General features: G+C 38.9%; 3 protein-coding genes across 4 annotated transcripts; 1 reads left to right on the top strand and 2 right to left on the bottom strand.

The window, feature by feature from the left end:
* Window positions 1-4,972: 4,972 nt before the first annotated feature.
* rps24 (ribosomal protein S24) lies at window positions 4,973-8,543 on the bottom strand. The gene is made up of 5 exons (XM_053332588.1): window positions 8,490-8,543; window positions 7,801-7,866; window positions 7,493-7,702; window positions 6,583-6,696; window positions 4,973-5,094 (listed from the first exon to the last, which is right to left on the bottom strand). The coding sequence occupies exons 1-5, from the start codon at window positions 8,490-8,492 to the stop codon at window positions 5,092-5,094; spliced, it is 396 nt and encodes a 131-aa protein (XP_053188563.1). The 5' UTR covers window positions 8,493-8,543; the 3' UTR covers window positions 4,973-5,091.
* A 1,476-nt stretch (window positions 8,544-10,019) lies between these two features.
* Window positions 10,020-14,671, bottom strand: eif4ebp2 (eukaryotic translation initiation factor 4E binding protein 2). Of its 2 annotated transcripts, none has more exons than XM_053333167.1 (3): window positions 14,375-14,671; window positions 12,277-12,456; window positions 10,020-12,160 (listed from the first exon to the last, which is right to left on the bottom strand). In XM_053333167.1, the coding sequence occupies exons 1-3, from the start codon at window positions 14,505-14,507 to the stop codon at window positions 12,129-12,131; spliced, it is 345 nt and encodes a 114-aa protein (XP_053189142.1). In that variant the 5' UTR covers window positions 14,508-14,671; the 3' UTR covers window positions 10,020-12,128. The 2 variants fall into 2 exon arrangements, with proteins under 2 accessions (XP_053189142.1, XP_053189141.1); XM_053333166.1 differs by having other exon boundaries at window positions 12,265-12,456.
* A 3,538-nt stretch (window positions 14,672-18,209) lies between these two features.
* ppa1b (inorganic pyrophosphatase 1b) lies at window positions 18,210-22,314 on the top strand. Its single transcript, XM_053332520.1, has 11 exons — window positions 18,210-18,359; window positions 19,150-19,214; window positions 20,058-20,111; window positions 20,321-20,440; window positions 20,557-20,643; window positions 20,798-20,924; window positions 21,020-21,147; window positions 21,443-21,528; window positions 21,629-21,704; window positions 21,804-21,843; window positions 21,959-22,314. Exons 1-11 carry the CDS (start codon window positions 18,299-18,301, stop codon window positions 21,988-21,990), a joined length of 876 nt encoding a protein of 291 aa, XP_053188495.1. The 5' UTR covers window positions 18,210-18,298; the 3' UTR covers window positions 21,991-22,314.
* The last annotated feature ends 112 nt before the right edge of the window (window positions 22,315-22,426 follow it).

Raw genomic sequence — 22,426 nt, forward strand, 5'->3', positions numbered from 1 at the left:
TAGCTCTAGGGACGTGGAACGTCACCTCCCTGATGAGGTGTTCAGGGCACATCCCACCAGTAGGAGACCCCGGACACGCTGGAGAGACTTTAAGTCTGTCGGCTGGCCTGGGAACGCCTCGGGATCCCCCGGGACGAGCTGGACGAAGTGGCTGGGGAGAGGGAAATCTGGACTTCCTTGTTTAGGCTGCTGCCCCCGTGACCCGACCCCGGATAAGCGGCAGAAGACGGACGGACGGACGGACGTACTTTTTTGTTGAAATATTGATGATAAGACGGATACCACTTTCATGTTTGTGATAAATAGCCTACACAACTATCTCGAGCAGCCCATTGGCTTATCTTATGGCGCTTTTCCACTACACAGTTCTAGCACTACTCGGCTCAACTCGACTCGACTCGACACGGTTCCAGGAACATTTTCCATTACAAAAAGGTACCTACTCAACGTAGGCGGGGTCGTCATAGCGCGGCTCCGCGAAACTGCCGTGACTTCGTTTTATATGTGATACAAACACATAAACAATGGAGGACATGGAGGCGATGGCGTACTTGCTGCTGTATGTGGCTTTATGTCACACACACAAAGCAAGAAAATTGAGACGTATGGCTGTAACACTGTTACACGTAACACGGTTTAATTCTTGTGTGGGATGGCTCATGACTCTTCCAGCGACAACTCTTCTGACCAATCAGTGGCCGGCAGTCTGTCGACGCCACATTTAGTATCGGCTCGGCTCGCTTGGAACCTCAGCAGAGCAGGTACTAAAAAAGTACCAGGTACCAGGTACTATCCCTAGTGGAAACGCAAAAAAAACCCAGTCGAGTCGAGTCATGCTGGAACTGTGTAGTGGAATTGCGCCATTAGCTTAGCACAGAGACTGGAAATACGGGGAACCAGCTTGTTAGCCTCTGTCAAACAATAATAATGTGTTAATTAGTGAGTTTTAGAAGGGCTAGCTGTTTCCATTATTTGTGCTAAGCTAAGATATTGGCTATAGTATAGTATATTCACTGTACAGACATGATATCAAATGTCTCAGCTAAATCTCGGCGAGAAGGCGAATGATCATAATTATTATTAATGTTAGCATCATGAATAAATGTTGACATGAAAGAGCATTCCTCCATGCTGCCTAATAGTACTATGGTATAATTCAATTTAATTCGTAAATTGATGGACCATGATGAATTGCCTGGAAAATTATCTGCAGGGCATACAACCATATTTTTTGCACAAATCTGATAAGCCCATATCAAGTATCCTTTCTCTAAAATCCAAGGACACACACATTCACATATGCACATGATTCCTCAATGACTGCATGCACACACACACACACACCAGTATGGAGAGTACTGCATGGCTATCACACAGAGCATTCCATCATACTGTCACTCACATCTGCTGCCCTTTCTCATTACCACACCCTCCCGATTCTCACTCTCCTTTACCTCCCCTTCAGCCTTTTTTTCCCCTCTACCTCTCCTCTTCTCCATTCCTTCACATTATTTCTCCTGCTCCTCTTACTTCCTGCAGACTTATTCGTCCACATTGAAAAAAATGAACAGAATTCCGGAGGACGTGGCTGTGTGTTGATGAGACAGGTGGGCTGACATGCTTTTACACCGGTGTGATGTCCTCTGAGCCTCAGACAGCATGTTCACAGTCTGGAAAAAAAGGCCACAGAGTGGTTTCAGCACACCTCAGACGATTGAAACTGAGAGGAGATTTGTCATATATGCACACCGGTTAGTGTGCTAGAATTAGACAGCAGGTATCATGTCTTTCACCTCTTGCTGAACATGTGAAAATGGGCGGATGGAAAATGCCATTGTTGCATTACTAGACAGTAAATCCACAGTAGCTCTGTCTGTTTGGGCAAAGGTAGTTTGCAGTGGTCTCTGTAGGGTTTTTTCCTCGTCTGCTGCTTCCAGAAAGGGATAAATGACAAAACCATGTCAGGCCGGTGATGCAAAACGGATAATTAGGATTCACGAAATACTGTTTGTCCTCAAAAGCAAATCACTTCCCTGGTGCTCTGGGGTTACCAAGGCACAGATCATTTTATATATCAGCACCTAGCAACTGGCAGATGGAGTGAACTTAGTGCAGGCTGCCAAAGCTGATAGGACACTGCAGGACTGCAAAATGAGCTGTGATGATTCCCCTGCTGAGGCCAACAAGAGAAACATACCTCATTAAGATGCATAGCATCCTTGAACGCCCGGCCAGACTTTACAGCACCAAGTTGCCCCTTGCAAAAATGTTCACAGTACTATTGAAAACATACAGTGATAGCTGCACAACAAACACAGGCGAGATTGGTAATAATAAATGTTCTGGTAAATAATAAAATACGACAAAAATTGAACAAAATCACTATTGAATATGTAGTTTAGAAATACACTGCTGCTGATTAATGGACTGAAAATGGCAAGACCATTGTATGAAATGCTGATTTTTTTAAGGCGCCTGACATAGTTATTGATATCTGCATGGACATGGACATGTTGGCAAAAACACACAGTGAACCATCAGGAATTCTGTCCATTTTCTCCATATACCAGCACAACTCAACTCTCCGCACAGAGAAAGACGGGCCATTAAAACTGCACCTGTTGTGAGGATATAAACATGTGTTCCTCATCACCATCTATCATAAACCTGACTATAGAGCACCTTTGTTGTACAAGCAGGAAGAGGCATATTCTCATTACAAAACACCTTCTTGCCCTGAAGGAAAGCAAAGATGAATATAGTGCTTTATCGGGGTGTATTTGGTATATGTGGGGCTCCCTGGAGACTGCAGCTACCTGCCGTACAGTGTTCCTGTAAACATACCAGACATCTTTTCTTTGTCCTCTTAGTTCATTTCTTCCTGCTACATGTCTCTGTCATATGTTGTTTATTGTATTAGCCAACTAATGTCATCCTCTTTTCCAAAAAACACAGGAGAAGAAGAGGAGCGAAACCAATTTCACTTGTCCAACAACTGGAACAAAGACAAGCCCAGAAGATAAGAAACAGAAGCAAGAAGAATGAGTGGGAGACATTGAAAACAGGGGCTGCAAGAAGAAAGAGAGACAAAGACATAGAGGCAGAGACTCCTGGGATGGGCCTACAGGGCTGTGGAGAGAGGAGCTTAATTTCCCAACACCATCTGTTACCAGTCCCTGGGTTGAAAGCTCCACTTATGTCAAACCTCCCACAACCACACACCAGTAGAGCACCACAGAGCCGTGAGAGACCCTTCCTACTGTCTTTCCTTGTGTGTCCCCTCCACACCTAGGCACCCACTCTCATGCTCCACGGTGACACTATAACTCACACTTTAGCTGAGAATTAATTCGACTGAGTACAAAAAACTAGAGTGTAATTATTTGGGCATCAGCATGTAAGGTTTTTCTTTTAATATATTCACCTTTACAGCAGTTCACTGACCAATGGGGTCTTGATACAGTAACTCCCATTTCTGCTTTGTTGGACTTCAAATTATCTTGATAAACTGTCAGTGTAATCTCAGCCGGCTGGCATCGATTGAAGAGAAGCCCACAGGGGATGCTGGGTGTGTATATATAGGTCTTTCTACTGGGAAAGAAGAGCCCACGACTCAAAATGTGTCAATGGAAGTGCCTCCGAGCTACTGTTTTTCCCTTTTTTTTTTTGCCTGGTTGTGTAAGCACCGAGCACTCTGGTAGAGAAATGTCTGGCCTACATTCAAGACTTTGTGGAGGCATGAAAATATGTCAAACTGCAGGGCTGAAGACAATCACCTATAATATGTATAACATATAGTGCTCAAGTGCAGTCTCCAACATGCTGGTTTGGTACTCTGGATAATGTACTTGCGTGAGATGTCACTTGCAAGGTCATTGCAGGTAGGTTATCATTTTTAGCATTTTAGTGCATGGCAGTATTTTTCTTGTTAATGCATTAATAAAAAAAATAGCATGTAAGACCCACATCAGTACTGCCTTTCTCTTTAGCGTCTTATAGGACAAATACATTTTTCCTGCCAAAAATTCCATAAGGACAGACCCTAGTTGCAGCTCCTGCATCCTTGACATGAGGAAATGCTGATATTCATAAAAGAAAAAAACAGCTCCATTCCTGGCATTTTAATCACTTAATTTACACACTCTCTCAGGGTATTTCTATGCAAATTATCTGAAAAGGTCACACTGCAAAGAGGGATATCTATTCTGTTCCAAATGGTGTTTATAAACAGGAAAAGGCCAAGTCCACACACCGATTGGCCTAACAGTGTATTAGTACAATTTATTCATCAGGGGTTTTGCCTCCAGGATGAACTGGTGGTGAATCCTCATGATGAAAATACTTTTAACAGGTATATATTTTAAGTATTGGCTTCAGTGCATCTAACTAGTCTGACATTTGCTTTAATGAAGGGAGTCCTCATGTGGCCATGTGTGTTACTACAGCTAAGTATAAGTATTATAACACTTCAATTGATAGGCTACCTAGTAACTAAAAAAAAAAAAAAAGTCAAATATCATAAACTGCAGAACAAAGTGTACCAATGTGATCATGGTACATATTTGGAGTAAGTCCTTAAACTTTTAATATATGCACTATGTATACAAGCACTTTATCTCAGCAAGCCATTACTTTCACCAAGTCCAGTTTAAATGGTAAATCAATGGCTTCATTGAACTCATGTCATTACAAAGGGAGTCCTCATGAGGCCATTTTAGTTACTGCAGCTCAAGCTTTTAACAAACTTGCAACTGTTACTGTAATAATAGTGCAAGTCACCAACACTTAAGTTTATATTTGTGCAATATAAGTCAAATCTGAATCAAACCAAACAATTTAATATTGTGTGCTTTGTAATGATAACCACTTTACAATCCTTGGATATTATACAGATATTCATGTCCACCTAAAAACTTGTTAAACTGTTCAGCCGTCTAAAACGATACAAGTTGAACTGAAAATAGAAAGCATCAGAATATAGTTGATCAAATAAATATACCCAAAGACAGAAATCTTTTTTTTCCAAACTTTATTCGATGACAATATACAAGAACATCTTGAGCACGGAGACCATTCCCTGGCTGTCCGGGCTCACTGTAAGGAGACAGAAGCAAAATTAGTACCAGAGCAAATTCTATTTCTACAACAGCAACAAAACTTCTTGACAATGTAATCTTAAATTAAGAGTGCAAATTGAGACAACAAATTATGTTTTTAGATTAGACAAACAGTTTTAACCCAACATTGTTTAATACTTCTAATAAAAAAACAACATTGTTATGATTCTTAACTGTTTTTGGAGAACATAAGTCTGAGTGAGAAATTCACACCTTGGCAGGCTTTTAGTTCAGCTGCCCCACACCCAACACGCAATAAGAATAAATAAACTAAGATACACATGCTACACCCAAGTTGTGCTTCTATTAAGTAGGGATTTTAAGCATTGTAAAAACATTTGTCTGTTAAACGGTAAGCAACAGTGGGCATGGCCTACTGATATTCCCATTGTAGCAGTGGTAAAAAGGACTGAGGAAGAGAGGAAATCTATTAGCAGGGAGTGGAAAACTGTGAATGGGTTGGGGTAAACACTGAGGGGGGAAAACTGCAGGGGAAAGTGGGATGTGACATGCACGGCACAACTCAGATCTATCAGCTTTCATGTGCAACACAGTGGCACACCATGTTTGTTCTGCTGCTATACCTGCACACTGACACTTCATTTCTGCCAAAGAAATCCATGGGAAGCAAAACGAAGAACAAAAAGGTGGAACAACAACAAAAAAAATGTTAACAAGTTGAAAATTGAAACATGAGAAAGAAAAGATCTCTGGATGGATTTGCACTCCACATGTCATGGACCACATTTAGACAAGCTAATCAAAACCAGGGCAGACATGTTTTGACTTCATCAATATTTTAAAAAGCCAGTTGAGCATTAGCCATTACAGATGCAGCTAAGTGGTATTTAACACAGTCTGGCCACAGAGGGTATTGAAATATGCTGTGTTTCTTTCCAACAAAAACCAAGTGGGGGATACTTCTGTTTTTGTCTTTACTTGCGGTTATGTCTTCACACCATCATTAGTTTCGAAAAATACAGTGTAAAAAACATTAGTTTTCACTTCAAGCTAATAATCATTAGTGTAGAGTAGTTAAGTAGGTATGACCAGGCAAGTATTAAATAATGGGTCAAAGCCTGTCCTATTGGATGCTACTGTACATCCAGAAGGAAAAGGATTAAGGCTATGCCTCTTGGATGGGTAGGTGAGGGTGTAAGGGTGTTAGCTAGTATCTATCACTCCTGGATTATCTGCACACTGCAGTTAGTCTACTTATGAACAACATTTACCTTCTACAATTCCCGAAGAACATTTGATATGATTTGGAAAGATGACAAAGGAAATTAAAACAGTAAAAGTCGTGAAAAACAAAGATTAGCAAGGTATGAAAAGAACAGGTGCGCAATGAAAAATCAAGAAAGAATCAAGTGTACTTTAAGGTATCATTTTGAGCACAGATGTGAGAATACAGAGTGAAAAACATTCACTATGCACTGACTATATCATACTACGGTCACAATACCTTTTTGCCAGCAGCGCCCACACTGGCCTTCTTGATGCCTCGTACTTTCTTCATTCTGTTCTTACGTTCCTTGCGCTGTTTCCTTGAGGTCTTCTTCTTCTCATAGAGACCGTGCTGAGAGACCCAAATAAAACCAAAGTTTAATTATAACATCATACACACTTAACATTAGCATCCATAACCTACAATGAGAGTTTAATCATTGTAGGTTATGGATTAGGGGCTTCTACCTTCAGTATTGATTAATTAGTTTGATATTAAGGTTATCAGCAGATTATGTCCACATTAAAAAAAGATCACTTGTAGATAGATTCCCTGAGAAAGATAATTAGAAGAGATTATGGAGGAAATTTATATTAAATAGTTTTAACTAAATTTCATATATACAGAATTCACAACTGTTCAACATTAAACACTGTCTCATAAATTATAGGGGAGTATTGAGTTAATTTCAATAGCACTCCCATCTTCCACATTTATAATGTCAAATGCTGCTTTCAATAAACTTCATCACATGATGTACATGCGACACGGGAATCTTTCAAAAGCTTACAACTGGGAGGGGTGTTGGATTGCAACTACTATTTTCAGTATTGATTAATCAATTTATTTTCTTTTTGTCATTATGTTCATATACAGATACCTGTTAAAATTAGGCCTTAATTGTTTTGTTTGATCAAGAGTTCAATAGTCAAAGATATTAATTTTATCATTATGTATGACACAGAAAACATTCAAATCCTAAAAACTAAAAAAGGGGCAAACAGCTTATGGCTGTAATTTTTCAAAAATCAGATAGAGTTGTCATTAATTATCAGTTTATCAACTTATAATTACAGCTCTAAATGATGTGTTGACTTCCCAGTTCATTCCCCAGTTAAATAAAAAAAAAAGAACTATATAAACTCACCCTGGCCAGTCTGTGCTTGGGCTCATTCTTCTTAGCGTAGTCTAGGGAGTCGTACACCATGGCAAAGCCTGTTGTCTTACCGCCACCAAACTGAGTTCTGAACCCAAAGACGAACACGACATCAGGAGTGGTCTTGTACATCTTGGCAAGTTTCTCCCTAATTTCAGTCTTGGGGACTGTTGCCTTGCCTGGATGCAGGACATCAACAACCTGCAGAGAGGAGAGGATAATGCACATGTATGACAGGATGATTAACTTAAAAGTCTGATCAACACAACACACACAGAGATAAAGGAGCTGAATCTTACCATTTGCTTCCTCTGAAGCAGTCGGTTCGTCATGAACTTGCGGGACCTGATTGTTACTGTGTCGTTCTGAAGGCAGAAAATGAAAATGTGAGACTAAAACACGCAACATGTCTACTTCAGACAACACTGATGGCTCCAACATGGTACTACAAGTGCCTGTTATTTCACAACAGCCTCCCGGGAGTTTACATGTGCCCACAGCCTAAATACCCCTATAGTTAACAAGTAATGTGCCAGTTAATGAAGGTAAATACTGTATTAGTTTAACATTTGTGTTCACCTGAGTGTGTGGGCCTCGCTACTGCTATCGGTAGCCTCCGGTAGCTACAACTAGGGGGTTCTGAGTTAACTTAATTGACATGTAGATATAATATTGTGTATTTAAGCAGTTGTTTATGTTACAGTGGTTCTATAGTCAATATCGGGGACATGAAATTAAGGCTGGACACTTTACAAGCAGTCTAAAAGCCAGTAAATACAGCCTGTGTACCATCTGTAGCGACAGTCATGATAGCATTGAGGATGTGACCGTTTAATTTCCTCATATATAATATCGTATCATGTCAATATCCACATTTTATTATATCGCAGATTTAAAATGTCACTTAGTCTGCATGATAAACGTGTGGATGGACGGATGGACTCGATAATCGGCGGATTTTAATTCCATAGTTTGTCACCAGACTCACCATCTTGACGCCGGCCTCGCTCAGGGACGTTGAAAAGGAGGAAGGACCAGCAGGCGTCCGGATTAATGCCTGCAGAAAAACTGAGTGGGTACGTACTGATATTGCCTGATCTAAAATCGTAAAAACAAAACATAAAAATGTGAGGAAATACTTTCTTTAAAAAATAAAATAAAATCGCGGGATGAGGTGGTTGAATGTAATAATATAACACTAAAACGAAAACCAGCTGCATTCATGCAATGTCTATGGCTGCATTTCCTTGTCTGTACACTGAACATTCGTAAACCATGAATGTACTATAAGCGCAGTAAATGTCTGAAACTGAATCCATCCAAAGCACCTCTACAGAGCTTCTCTCCTTCAGTAAATAAACCAAACTATACTCCTGTATAACCACTACCTGGTTTCAGGTCTTGTCTTCTGTGTGTCAGATTTAATTAAATACAATTTTATTCAGGATTATGCAACATTATAGAAACTACAATGGAGGCAGATTTTGACATGGCTGGCACCTTTGTAAGATACAAACACAAAGTAATGATCTGCTTTAGTTAATATTGTACTTTGCTGGCACAACATTTCTTAGGATTGTACATTAATGTTGAGTGTTGGGGGCCCCTTGGAGTCTGGTGCCAAGGGACAATTGCCCATCTTGCCCATTTGGTGTACACGAAGAAGAGGTTGTTTCCAAAATATGATTAATATTATTATCAGAAGGACTAACAAGAGGGAATTGCTTACCTGAGTTTTTAGGGGGAAGTAAAAAGTGCTTTATGTTGAGCCCACGTGGCAGCATGGGAAGCTCCTCCGGAAAGTCTTTACGTACTGTACAAATTTAAAGCAAATCAGGACAGAGCCTTTTCAGTCAGGGCCCCCAAAATAATTATTGTCATTTGATATGGTCTTTTATTGTTTAGTAGCCTACTCATGGTTTTATATCCCCCATTGATCCCCTTTTCTTTTCCTTTACCTTATTCTGTGTGAATCACAGTTTTATGTTTTAATGCTATATTTAAAACTACATTCATTTTTCATGTGTTTTGTATTTAAATCTGCAGAAAATGTTATGCACTTTGTACACAATGTTTTTTAAAAGTACTGGATAATTAATGTTTATATATTATGTTAGTTTGGTCAAAGTAGCTCCAGATTAGACCGCTGTTTCCAGGACAAAATACCCTCTTAACCTGTTTCTACAATACAAAGTATTCTGCAATGATTTAGGACACTGCAGAAGTAGATAGTGTCCCATGAATGATACAATGAGCAGGATCAATGTCACAAAATGCTCACAAAGAGATTGTGCTTATAGTTTGGTAATGTTTATATGTGACAACGTTTCACATGTGGAAAGAGGACTTCTCTTCTGCACAGTATTTAGATCCATCTAGACTGTGGAACAATGTGTTAATGACATGAAAAAAAGAGGAGACATATCTGCTCCTCATTTACACACTGTGAGAATAATGGCCCTTATTAAGTTTACATGATTTCATCCATGACACGAAAAACGCAACGTATTTTCTTTGTTACAGAACTTTATTGATCTTGCAGCAACAGTGTCCACTGGCATTGGAGTTTCATTTAAAATTAAAGTTATTTAAAATCAGAACAGAAAGTTACAGTAAGTTTGTTTAAAATCTCTCTCAACACACAATGTTAAGCCCTCAGTGTCAAACCAAACTGATTTGAAATAAACCTGCAATCTGAATCATGATGCCATAATATTTTGAGTTTTGCTGCCCAAAAATGTGCAAAGCAAAATGGGTTCAAGCAACCCCTTGATGTATTCGTCACCACACATGACCAGAATGGATTACAAAGCCAAAAAGAAAAAATCATTGATAGACATCATTTCAGCCATTCAGTCTTTCCAATCATACCAAGAAATAAACTTCATACATGAATTTTGAATGAAAAACTGGTACTTCATTGTGATTTATTTGCCAAGTTCAAAGCTGCTACTTGGACAGTTTGTAGACAGAACTATGATTGTGGTGTAAAAAATGTGGGCCTATATGCGCATGTGACTCTTTTTTAACCACATGGCAATCTGAACTTCAGCATCCTAAAGATGCGCCAAATGTGCACCATCACACATCAAACTTCATACCTGTTTGAGGAAGGAAATAATGTAGAAAAAAAAGAAAATACATTAAAAGTGTCTGTTTTGCTCAGTTGCTAAATACAATGTTACCTGTTTGATGTTATAGTGAAAAAATAAACATCTGTTGGAAAGTACAAATTGATGACGAGGAACCTAGCTGTTGTTACTGCATTTCATGTAAAGTAAGGCATGGGCAGACACAGATGACACATGAGAAGAATAAGGTAATGTAAAATGGATTAAGGACACTGGGGACAGATTTGTAGATTAAGGGAACTTGTTCCCGAACAGATACCCTTGATACTAAGAAACTGTATTAAAAAATAAAATGCATATAAAACATCTGGAGTATTTCAAGTTTTTTCAAAACAAAAACAAAAATCTTGTATTTCACCCAAAAATGAACTTTGGGATATAACCATTTCCACATTGTTCTAAATGTTTATGTGGTCTGGATAAAAAACACGTGACAGATATTGTCAAGTATTACGTCCTTGCTTCGATAGATCTAATTATGAACACAAAGCTCTTGCCAACACAACAAATGAGTGAAGTAACCATCAATTCTGGTGGAGAAACTGTATTAACTTTACTTGGCAGGAGAGACGTGTAAATAATATTGGCAGCAAGGTCAAAATAGCAATAATTCAACCAGCTGAATAACGTTATACTAAACTGAAATGTTATTCTAAATGAAAAGTTAATTTTCAGTTGCCAGATTTATAATGAGTAAATTAGCGGGAAATACAATCATCTAATAAACGTTTAAATCATGGCCGAAACGTCATTTAAAAAATATATTTTACCCTGAAAACTGGAAACTGACACAGGCTTGTGTTGGTGATTGAAAATAAACTATTGGAATGGCATGAAATCGTCAACTGATTGGAAAATTAAAACAACACACCATCCCTTTACATACTGTCACTGGATACTAAACAGACGAAACAACCAATAATAGATTGTGGAGCTTTTCAAGTAGTTCCAAAAAAAAGAGAAAAAAAAAAGAAAAAAAGAATTCACTTAAATAACATGCTTGCAAGGGTCTTCAAAACCAAAGACAGTGATGAATATCGAAGCTTTAGACTGATTCTAAGGCCAGTACTTAAAAATGACCACTTCCTCCCTCAATTACGTTGGAATATTGTCAGTTTTACCGAGTGCTCTGTTGAGGATCCGGACTCGTAGAAAGCCGTAAGACGAGCACTGCAATCTACGAATTGGACATTGAGTGTCTGGGTGCATAATATTCACGCCTGCTCCCTTGTTGTCTGGTTGTTGATTTGTACAGCGACAGGTAACAATGGAAAACTATTCAAATAAACCCTCTACCTAGCTTCCAGAGTTGGCCCACTGTACCTGCATGTATGATATACTGTATTCCCATGGTTTACACACATTACATCCAGCAGCGAGACAGAGAGCTAAAGAAGATGGCTGCCATGAGGGCTCACAACATTGGTTTCTACAAGCCAAGCCACTGGCACGTGTGATGCCAGGTCATTTGCTTTTGTTGGTGTGGTTCCAGTCAGTTAGATGTCCATTTCAAACTGAGCATCATCACCTTGAAAACAAAAAGAGAAAACAAGATGTTGAGACATGGATGTGAGATTTAGCAGGGAGGTATTGGTTACTTCCTGTTATAAAAGTAGGTAACTTGATACGTACTGTTGTTCTTACCGGTAGTGGGCTTGCCATCGTGGTTGTTGATGTGGTTATTGGCTTCATTCTTCTTGTTCTCATTCAGGACATGTTGGCTGGTCACTCCAGGGATGACAGGCAGGTGAGCAGGTGGGGTCTGGGCGATGGGTGAATTACGCCTGTCCAGTAAGAACTTACGATCGTAGATGATCCGGGTTCCTGCAACAGGACACATAAAAAATTTTAAATACTCATGCTGCATCAGAAGAAATGTCTTATGTAAGTGCTGTCAGATGTGTTGTGTCCATGTCACAATGTGTTCTTCAGGGAAAAGGATTTATTATCAACCTCAGTCAGTTCTGTTGCTGATGCAGGGATTCCACTATAAGCTAAAAAACTGGAGCTGACAATCAAATTTTCAAATACAAATGATATCTTACACCATAAATGTTATTGAAAATATTGAAATTTGATGAAAAAAATCTCAATCGACGTGAATATTAGGTTACTTTGAAAGAAGAAAAACTATAACATATATTAAAATGTTCTTGCATTGAAAGCGGAAGTGGATGTGTAGCTTGTTCCGCAGCGTGCAGCTTGATGTGCAGGCTGGAGCGGGAGACTGGAGGGGGGGGGGCTGAGGCAGGTAAAGGTGTTTATGAATGTGTGGGGAAGACAGGAAGGGGTGACGGCGTGAATTTTTTCGTTTTTGGTGTTATAATAAAAAGTAAAAAACAAAATAACCAGTCAATTTTTCATTATTTGATTTTTGATTGCCAATTAAAAATGGAAAGAACGAATGATACACGGATTGAGATGTAACACTTTGGATTTCAGCAAATACTTGACCTGTGTATCTTTTCTATCCTGTCAAAAATCTGTCCATCTTATCTTATATATGAATAATCAAAGCACTCCTGCTTATTGCCAAACAGATCAATTCATCAGATTTATAAATATTTTTTCCCCTGTTGCACCAGGACAAGCACAGGGTTCTGCTACAGGAAACACTACAATGCAATGCAGCATTTTTCAGATACATCTGTGTTTGACGTTAAAACAGGCCTTTAGTTTCACTTCATGTTTTTTATTTCTGGATATGAGCAGGTGTTACTTTTTTTTCATTGAAATAGCTTTCTAATAGCTGTACGCCTGCACATGATGTGCATATAATTACTCTCCTTCAACTATGTCCACCCACTCTCCATGTCTCTGTGCCCACTGCTTTAATAAAAGATATACAATTAAGACAATAAAGAGCTGGAGCTGGATTTATTGATCGATTAGTCATCTGACAGATAATTGGTTATTAGTTTGTGCCATTTCTCACGCTGAGTTTTTGGCTCCAGCATCTCAAAAATAAAGATTTGCTACTTGCTACTAACTGGCTATCTTTGACTTTAGGAATGCTAGTTGGACAAAAAGACATTTGAAGGCGTCATCTTGGATTCAGGAAAAGTAACCTGTAATTGACATATTTTTAATTTTGCAAGCAAAATGATTATGAAAATAATCATTAGCTGCAGTCTTAATCTGAATAAACAATACCCCTTGAAATAAAGTCTACATTAGGCTATTGCTAAGTCTTACAATGTGTTAAATGTGTTTCTTGATTTTAGGTTACCAACACCTGGCCAGGGACAACAGATGCAAAATAGCCTTAATTAATAAAATAAATAAAAGAAAATAAAGCATGACACAGTGTTGAGATCCCTGCAGATGCAACATTATTACATTATTACCCTGTAGTGAATCATAGATGGCAACCTGGCTGTACTCCAAACAACATGACACATAATATTCAACTGCCACTGGTTATGAAACATTTTGCTATGGATGTTAAACAAAACATGTTCATCTGCATTTTTTCCTTTCACAATTGAAACAGGTAGATACAATACATTTATCACAATCTCTGCGCTCCAAACCAGCCAATCATAAAGCCCGAACAGCAAAAAGGGGCGGGACTAAGCTTTGTTTTTGTTTTGATCAGGATGACAAGGCAGCCTATAGGCCACAGTGACAGCAGCACTGGTGTGAATGAGGAGAGCACAAACACTATAAACAAAACGCTCATTATCTGCGGCTTTTTGCTTTTCTTTCAAAACTGTGACAAATAAAAGAGACATGTCCTCACCTCCGGGAGTGGTAGAGAATAAAGTGCCTCCAGGGGTGGTACAATAGTCATGAGGTAGCTGCGTTGTGTCGTTGATCAACACCGTCCTGGTCGGGATGGCCCTGCTCTCGCTCAGCTGACGACTGGTCGACATTTTCAGCGCCGATAGGGGTGACAATTACAGCAGCTACGGAAATTTTGGGGGGTGCTTCTTTTCCCGACGGACGGTGGAAACCAGGGCCGTTCCCCACTCTCTTTTATCTTTCCAAAAGCTTTCTGTGCTCTCCTTTCGTCCTCCCAGCCGTCAGCACCGTCCCCTCCCTCAGCAAGGCAGGAAACACGACAGGCTGCGGGCGGATGTGAGGTCGGCCGTGCGGAGCCTCAAAGCAGCCAGGGGCGGATTTACTGATTTCAGGGTCCGGGTCCGAGCTGTTTTGCTTTATTTGAAACCTTTCTCTAACTGGGATTGGCAGTGGTGGAAATACTCAAAACGTTTTCCTTAGGTCAAACTATTAATACCAGACAGTAAAAATTGTTTACATTGAAAGCAGCATTCACATTTAAAAACTGAGGATTGAAAGAGAGCACAATGTACACAAATTTACTTAACGCCTGTTCAAGGTGGTGCTTTTAATTTTCATATAGCCTAATGATGGATAGTTCAATAAATGATAATGCATCATATTTATTTATTTGTTATATTTTTCCTGTAAAATCTGAATCTGCAGCATATCTAACATTTAGACCTGGGGTGTCAAACTCATTTTCATTCAAGGGCCACATACAGCCCAATTTGATCTCATGTGGGCCGGACCATTAAAAAGATGGAAGGAGCGATGGAAGGAATGAAGGAAAAAAGAAAGAAAGGGAGGAAGGACAGATGGAAGGAAGGAAGAAAGGGAGGAAGGAAGGAAGGAAAACAAGACAGGAAAGAAAGGGAGGAAGGACAGATGGAAGGGAGGAAGGACAGATGGAAGGGAGGAAGGAAAGATGGAAGGAAGGAAAGAAGGAAAAAAGAAAGAAAGAAAGGGAAGAAGGACAGATGGAAGAAAGGGAGGAAGGAAGGAAGGACAGATGGAAGGAAGGAAAACAGACAGGAAGGAAAGTGGGCCGGATTGGATACCTCGGCGGGCCGGTTCTGGCCCACGGGCACCCCTGATTTAGCCTATTTATCAGTGCAATGTTTTCCTCTGAAGTAGAAGTAGTCTACACTTGCATATTTTTTAAGTGCTTTGGGGGGCTTTTGTAAGGTATTTCTGGGTATAATGAGTTAGAATGGTAAGACAATTCAATATTTTTCATGTCTAAGCATAATATTCAATTTATAGCTGTACTGGATCTTTTAGTTGCAGGGGCCCGAGGCAGGTGACTTCCTTACTTAATGACAAATTTACCCCTGGTGCTAGCTTACATTTCAGACTAACATGCCTGTAAATTCATGATTTTGTTTATCGATTCTGTCAGCTGGTAGTAAATAGACAAAATTGAACCGGGTGTCTTCTAATCTGTTCATATCAATTAAAGTTATTCTCATATGAATAATCAGCCTGAACTGAAGCCAACAGTATGTTTGATTGCCTGAATATTCTTCTCAGTCTTAACAAGCACAACAAACCAACGTCTATTGTGTGCATGTGTGTAGCTGACTTTAAAGCAAGCAAACAAAACACGTCAATTAGCAAAATTATGATTAATCAAGAAGAAATCACAGGAACATAATTGAAATATCCACTTTTTCATTAGTGCATTTTCTGAGAGTTCCTAAAAGTTGAATAAGTTCGATGTTGCATTCAAATGCTTTTGGTTAATTTTCACTGGGTGCAAATGACAAAACTGAGGAGTCGTTGTCACCTTTGACAGAGTTGGTTCACATAATCTTTTGCAACTGTGGGAAGTACAGTTTTACAACAGCAATGAATCATGATCAACAGCTTTCATACCCTACATGGCAGGAATGATAGCGTCTCTGCATTTACCAGATAACAAAGTGAAACTATCATGTAGCTGCTTGATAAAGTTAACATTTCCAGATTGATAATACAGAAACAATTTACAAAAATAACTCAAGTACAAGTTTAGGATCCAGATCTTCTTACTTGTAATTTGGGGGTTATAAAAAGTCTAGTTTGACTTTCTGCAGTGAACTGTTTGTTGTTACATATGCAGGCAATTATTTGTGTATAAAGGCTCAGAATACTAGGTCTGGTTTGCCTCTTGGTTTTGGTACTGGTAATCCTTATGATGGACACCACATAATCTTTTTCTGTGACATTTCTGTAACATGTAATTATAAGAAACTTTTATCTGATGCGGCACCAGCCCGGATTCAGTCAGTAGAAATCATATCCTGTGTAACGTTAGCAAAAAAAAAAAAAAAAGCATTATAATGAAAGTGCATTGAGATATCAATCAATCAATCAATCTTTATTTGTATAGCGCCAAATCACAACAAAGTTATCTCAAGGCACTTTACACATAGAGCAGGTTCTAAACCAAACTCTTCAGGTTTTAACTTTAAAGAGACCCAACATTCCCACATGAGATAAGAAAAATCATTTTTGTACAGTTAGTTGGTTAGTAGTAGTAGTAGTAGTAGCTTATTTACTTAAATATACGAATACAAAATATAATATAAATGTCTGAATAATCAAGTAAAATCATCAGGTGTAAAGAATATTTGATGTGCAATACAACTCTGTCAACTTATGTTCAGCATTTTCAGACAAATATGCAACATAACTTTCTGTTCTTACACATAATTCATTAAGATAGTTAGTTGTGCTCAAAGTTTACACATCTCATGTGAGTTTGAGGATTTAACATGCATGCCATCCTGTTTGCCATGAGCACTGGTGTTGTTCAGGTGTCATACAACTTCAGTTTCTAAGTTCATTGTCTCACCTGTCTAATGATATGTGGGAAATGTAATTCTAAAATAATTTTCAATACAGGTTCTGTTTTTTTGTATAGCAGATCAGTCAGTTAATAGTTTAGTTCATAATACATCTCCGAAATGTTCCTTTCTGTTTCCTACACATGAGTACCTCATATATAGTAACCCTATTGATGCCTTGTTTGACATGCTTCTTTCCTTGTTTTGCTCAGAGACTTCATACTGTTGGCAGACTTAAAATATAAAACTGAATTATTGCAATATTTCATCATACATGAACACAATGGGGTCAGTTTATTATACAGGTCTTCACTGGACCATAGAGCCATCCTACACTAAAACTTTATACAATAAAACTTTCCTTATAACCCCGTTTCCACTGCAGGAAAAGGCTGTTGTTGCGTGTCTCCAAAGCAGGGACCACCCCCAATGTAGTATTTGATTTTATTTCACTTTCACCATGCGACTTTCCTGCCCACTATACTGCTTGTATCAATTTTATTCTCTCCCAAGGGGGATCAATCAATAAAGATATATCTTATCTTAAATAGGACTTAATATTAACATAGCTGTACCTCCACAGCCTTTGGTCTGTTTTCATACGCAATGCTAACTTTAAGTCGTTTTTTCATGCTAAATGAGTCACATTTGAGATGGTACTTTGTTGTTGATCCATCCAGAGTGCGCAGGCGCGTTGCCCTTTCTGTCTAGAAAACCGAGGGTCGCGTTTAGACGATAACCCTAGATTTGCGAAACTCTCGCGAGCTTCTTCAAAATATTTTTGTCCCGTTATTTTATTTTTTGACGTGACAACGCTGTGGTTAAAGTCTGGTTGGATTTAGGAATAAATTACACCTGACGAAGACTAGGGAGAGATCCTGGGTTGGGTTAAAAAGGTTCAAGTAACCTCCTCCCTATGAGTCTCGCGGGAGTTTGTTTTACAACTCTAGGGTTACCATGTAGGCACGAACACTACCAAACTCAGAGCGACGTTTCCTTCCGCCGCCATCCTCATCCCAGAGCCAGAAAGCGACTCATACCTGCACTAAAACATGAGCTTCACAGTGGAAGAGAGGGGCAACCCGAACTCTCTGAGCTACCGCTTGTTCTTCAGTAAGTAGAAGATAAACATAAATGATAGTCTTTGTGTGTGTGTGTGCTACTTTGAGGAGTCTGACACAGGCTAGCCGAAAACTCCCACGTGTCACTTATTCATTTATAATGTTTCTGGTTATGTTCCACCACATCACTGAAAGTATTGATGTATGTGTATGCTTTTACTGGAGATTACACGTAGTGCTTTCACTTTGTTTGGGCACCATTAGTGTTTTGGTTGAGTAATTTACAAATGTGCTATCCAGTTATGCCTATTGTGCCAGCAGATTAACTGATTTCTGATGTAACACTTACACCATTATAGTGTACTCTGTTATCGCTGAAGGAAGTTGTTTTTTACGGGAAACACTGCAAGGTGCTCAAAGACGTCACCCAGCATTAAATGAGCTCAGAGTTGGTGGGACAACGCCCTCTCTGACTATAAAACATTGATAAATTCATTGATACTGACAGGCCAGCAACTGTGGTTGTACAGACTGATGTTTGATCACCATAATTTGTTGTTGCCCTGCATAGTTCATAGTCATAACTTATCGTTTCTCATGAAATATATAACTCACGAATTTGTCAGAGTAACATCAAGTCACATATCTGTATCATTAAATTTCAAGTGCAGATCCTGAGGATTACAGAAGCTATATAAGACTGTGTGCTCAGCCAACATAGGTTAGGTGTGGACATTTAATGTATTTGTGCAGGACGTTTTGCAAAATTAACATGCAACTTATTGGAATTGTTTGTATCTGCCCATCATATTCATACAGTGTCTGATCTCACTGTCCTACAGAAAATGCTGAAGGAAAGTACATCTCACCATTCCATGACATACCAATGTATGCTGATGAGAGCCAGGTAATGTCTGTCACCCTCAGTCCATTAAAGTTGTATGTGAATGTGTACTCTTTAAAGCTACCCACTGATTAGATGCCACCTGCAGTGCCGTCATGAATATGTAGTTCAGTGAGTTAAACCATTTTCAGTAAACCACTGTTTATCAGTTACAGATACTGAAAGTGCAGAGAGCTAATGCTCTGCAGAATAGCAGGGTCATAGTCTAGTTGTGAAGGCGATGGCCTTTACTCTCCCTTTTCCTGTGCTGTGTCAATATCTCTTGTGATTCCTGCAGATATCTTATCTTTCTGAAACTATTAATTCTATTGGCAGAGTTTCGACCAATAGCACTAAAAGCATGCATATAGCACTTTATGTCAAGGTGATGTGTTTGAAGGTGCAGTGTGTAGAATTTAGTGGGATAATGTAGAACGGACTTGGCAGAACTGGAATATGATATTAATAAGTATGTTTTAATTATTGTATAAACACCTGAACATAAGAATCGTTGTTTTTGTGACCTTTAGAATGAGCCCTTTATATCTACACAGGACCCCTGTTGCACTGCCATGTTTATACAGTAGCCCAGAAGGGGGTAAACCAAACACTTGAACTAGCTTTTCCCTGCCACCATAGTATTGCTCTTAACACTGTTAATTGCATGGACGGGTATTTGGTTTGTTGCAATCTGCAACCTCACCGCTAGATATCACTAAAACGTACAAATCACATCTTTTCACTGTGTCATCTTCAGGTCAACTCTGTATTATTTATATATTTAAGAAATAACTTTGTAATGTTACATAGTATATAAAATGTACCATTTTAAATTGCTAGATTATGACAGATTCTTCTATCTTACAGAACATCTTTCACATGGTTGTTGAAGTACCAAGATGGACAAATGCAAAGATGGAGGTGAGAAACTTCAATTATCATGCCATATCAACATTTGGATCTGATATAATGTTGCTTGTTGCTGTTTATTGGATTAAAATATTTTTCCCCAAAGCATCAAATTTGAAGCTCCTCAGTTGCTAATAAACCATAATTTTCTCAGTTTGCTTGTGGTGTAACTTGACAATGAGCAAACATTTATGAATATAAATTTTGCAATTTATTTCCAGATTGCTACAAAAGACCTCCTGAACCCAATAAAACAAGATGTGAAGAAGGGCAAATTGCGTTATGTTGCCAATGTGTTCCCACATAAAGGCTACATATGGAACTATGGAGCCGTACCTCAGGTTAGGATTCTGTTTCTAATGCTAATGAGTCCTTCTAAAACTACGATGGCATGTATTTATAAGACTTTTCCTTCAAAATGTTTAAAAAGGCCTTGTTTTATGATTTATGATTTTAGACATGGGAAGATCCAGCACACAAAGACGGAGACACCGGCTGCTGTGGTGACAATGACCCCATTGATGTCTGTGAAATTGGCACTAAGGTACAACACCGGCTGATGAGTTCACAGACTTTACTTTACAGAACCATGAAGTCCCTGTGATTAATCATTTAATTTTGTACATTAACATCAAGCATAATTGGGCTGGAGCATGCTCTGTAAATGGACAATGAACAGCAAACTGAAATGCTCTCAGGTGTGTTCCCGCGGAGAGGTCATAAAAGTGAAGGCTCTCGGGATCCTGGCCATGATTGATGAGGGTGAGACTGATTGGAAAGTGATTGCAATCAATGTGGAGGACCCTGAAGCCAGCAACTTCAACAGTAAGGACTCAAAATGAGCAAATCCCCTATTTTTCCCACCTGTCTGGGACATTCATGCATCAGTCATATTTTGAACTTGTCTTGTTTGTGTTTAGACATCAGTGATGTCCAGCGCCTGAAACCTGGCTATCTGGAGGCCACAGTCGACTGGTTCAGGAGGTACAAAGTGCCAGATGGGAAACCAGAGAACCGATTTGCTTTCAATGATGAGTTCAAAGATAAGGTATCCAACTAACACATGATTTTGTGATCATTTCTAATGTGAGAAAGTGGATTATGATTGATCTTAAGTGCTCTGCTTTGTAAAAAGTTGCTTTGAGTCTTTTATTCAGCTGACTTGCTCTGCTGTGAGAAAAGTATACGGTCAAAGAATTGCAGTTAATGTTCAAACTTGTGCAAATCTTTTAGTAAACCAACCTGTAAGATGTGATATCATTTTACAGGCATGCAGGTCCTGCAATTGCAAGAACCTTGTGAAAATTGTGCTATTTGTGAAAACTTTGTTTTTTGTGTTTCAGGATTTTGCCATTGAAGTAATCAAGAGCACTCACAACTTCTGGAAAGACCTCATGTCCCAAAAGACCAAGTCTGGTGAACTGAACTGGTAAACACTCTACTTCTAAAAATAAACTTCCTTTCAGAACAATTGTACACTTACATACAATGGTGGCTCTTGATCACATATGCTGTATCTTTTCAAACAGCAAAAACACATGTGTCTCAGCTGGCGACAGCCCCTACTGCTGCTCAGCGGAGGAGGCTAAAACTGCTGTTGGTGAGGTAAGTAACATTATTGCAACGTGATGTGTAATATTTCAACACCAGGCTACATTCCTTTTTCAATACGATTTCATAATTGATGTTCCATTGTATTTTTAGACATGTCCTTGTGGAAAAGAAGAACCTTTACCCTCATCAGGTAGTGTGACTGTATATTCTTCTCAATATTGCCTTAATTATTAAAAGCATATCTATTTTCTGCCGAGGTTGATCAGTTTGTATGTGACTCACTGTTATGATGTTTTCATTTACAGTTGATCAATGGTTCTACTATGAGAGGAAGTAAGCCATCAGCTGGTTGGATTGGAGCAGAGTGAAAGGTTCATCGTCTCTCAATGCTTGAAGATGTGTCATATTAGGAACCGATGGGATGGGGATGTAGCAGGTTTTGTCAGGGTCAGCTGTTTTACTGTAGATGGAGACATAGTGGATAGAAACTGTAAAGAAGAAGAAAAGTCACAAAGTGCTCATGTCTTGACCAATGATTTTCCACTTAATTAACAAAGATCTCATTGGAGATGTGCTGTCAAAAAGTACAGGTGCTGTGCCTCGTTGTTCCCTGTATGATACTCTGAACTGCTTTAATAAAGCTTCACTGGTTAAATTATCATCAAGGTGTGTTTGATTTGTTTTATATTATTCACAAGTACAAATTACCTCCATACGAAATCTTTTCCTTTTAATTTGTCTTTTTTATACAGCCTATGCAACTGAATTTATTC

The sequence above is a fragment of the Scomber japonicus genome, chromosome 14 (assembly GCF_027409825.1).
Source record: "Scomber japonicus isolate fScoJap1 chromosome 14, fScoJap1.pri, whole genome shotgun sequence".
Lineage (NCBI taxonomy): Eukaryota > Metazoa > Chordata > Actinopteri > Scombriformes > Scombridae > Scomber > Scomber japonicus.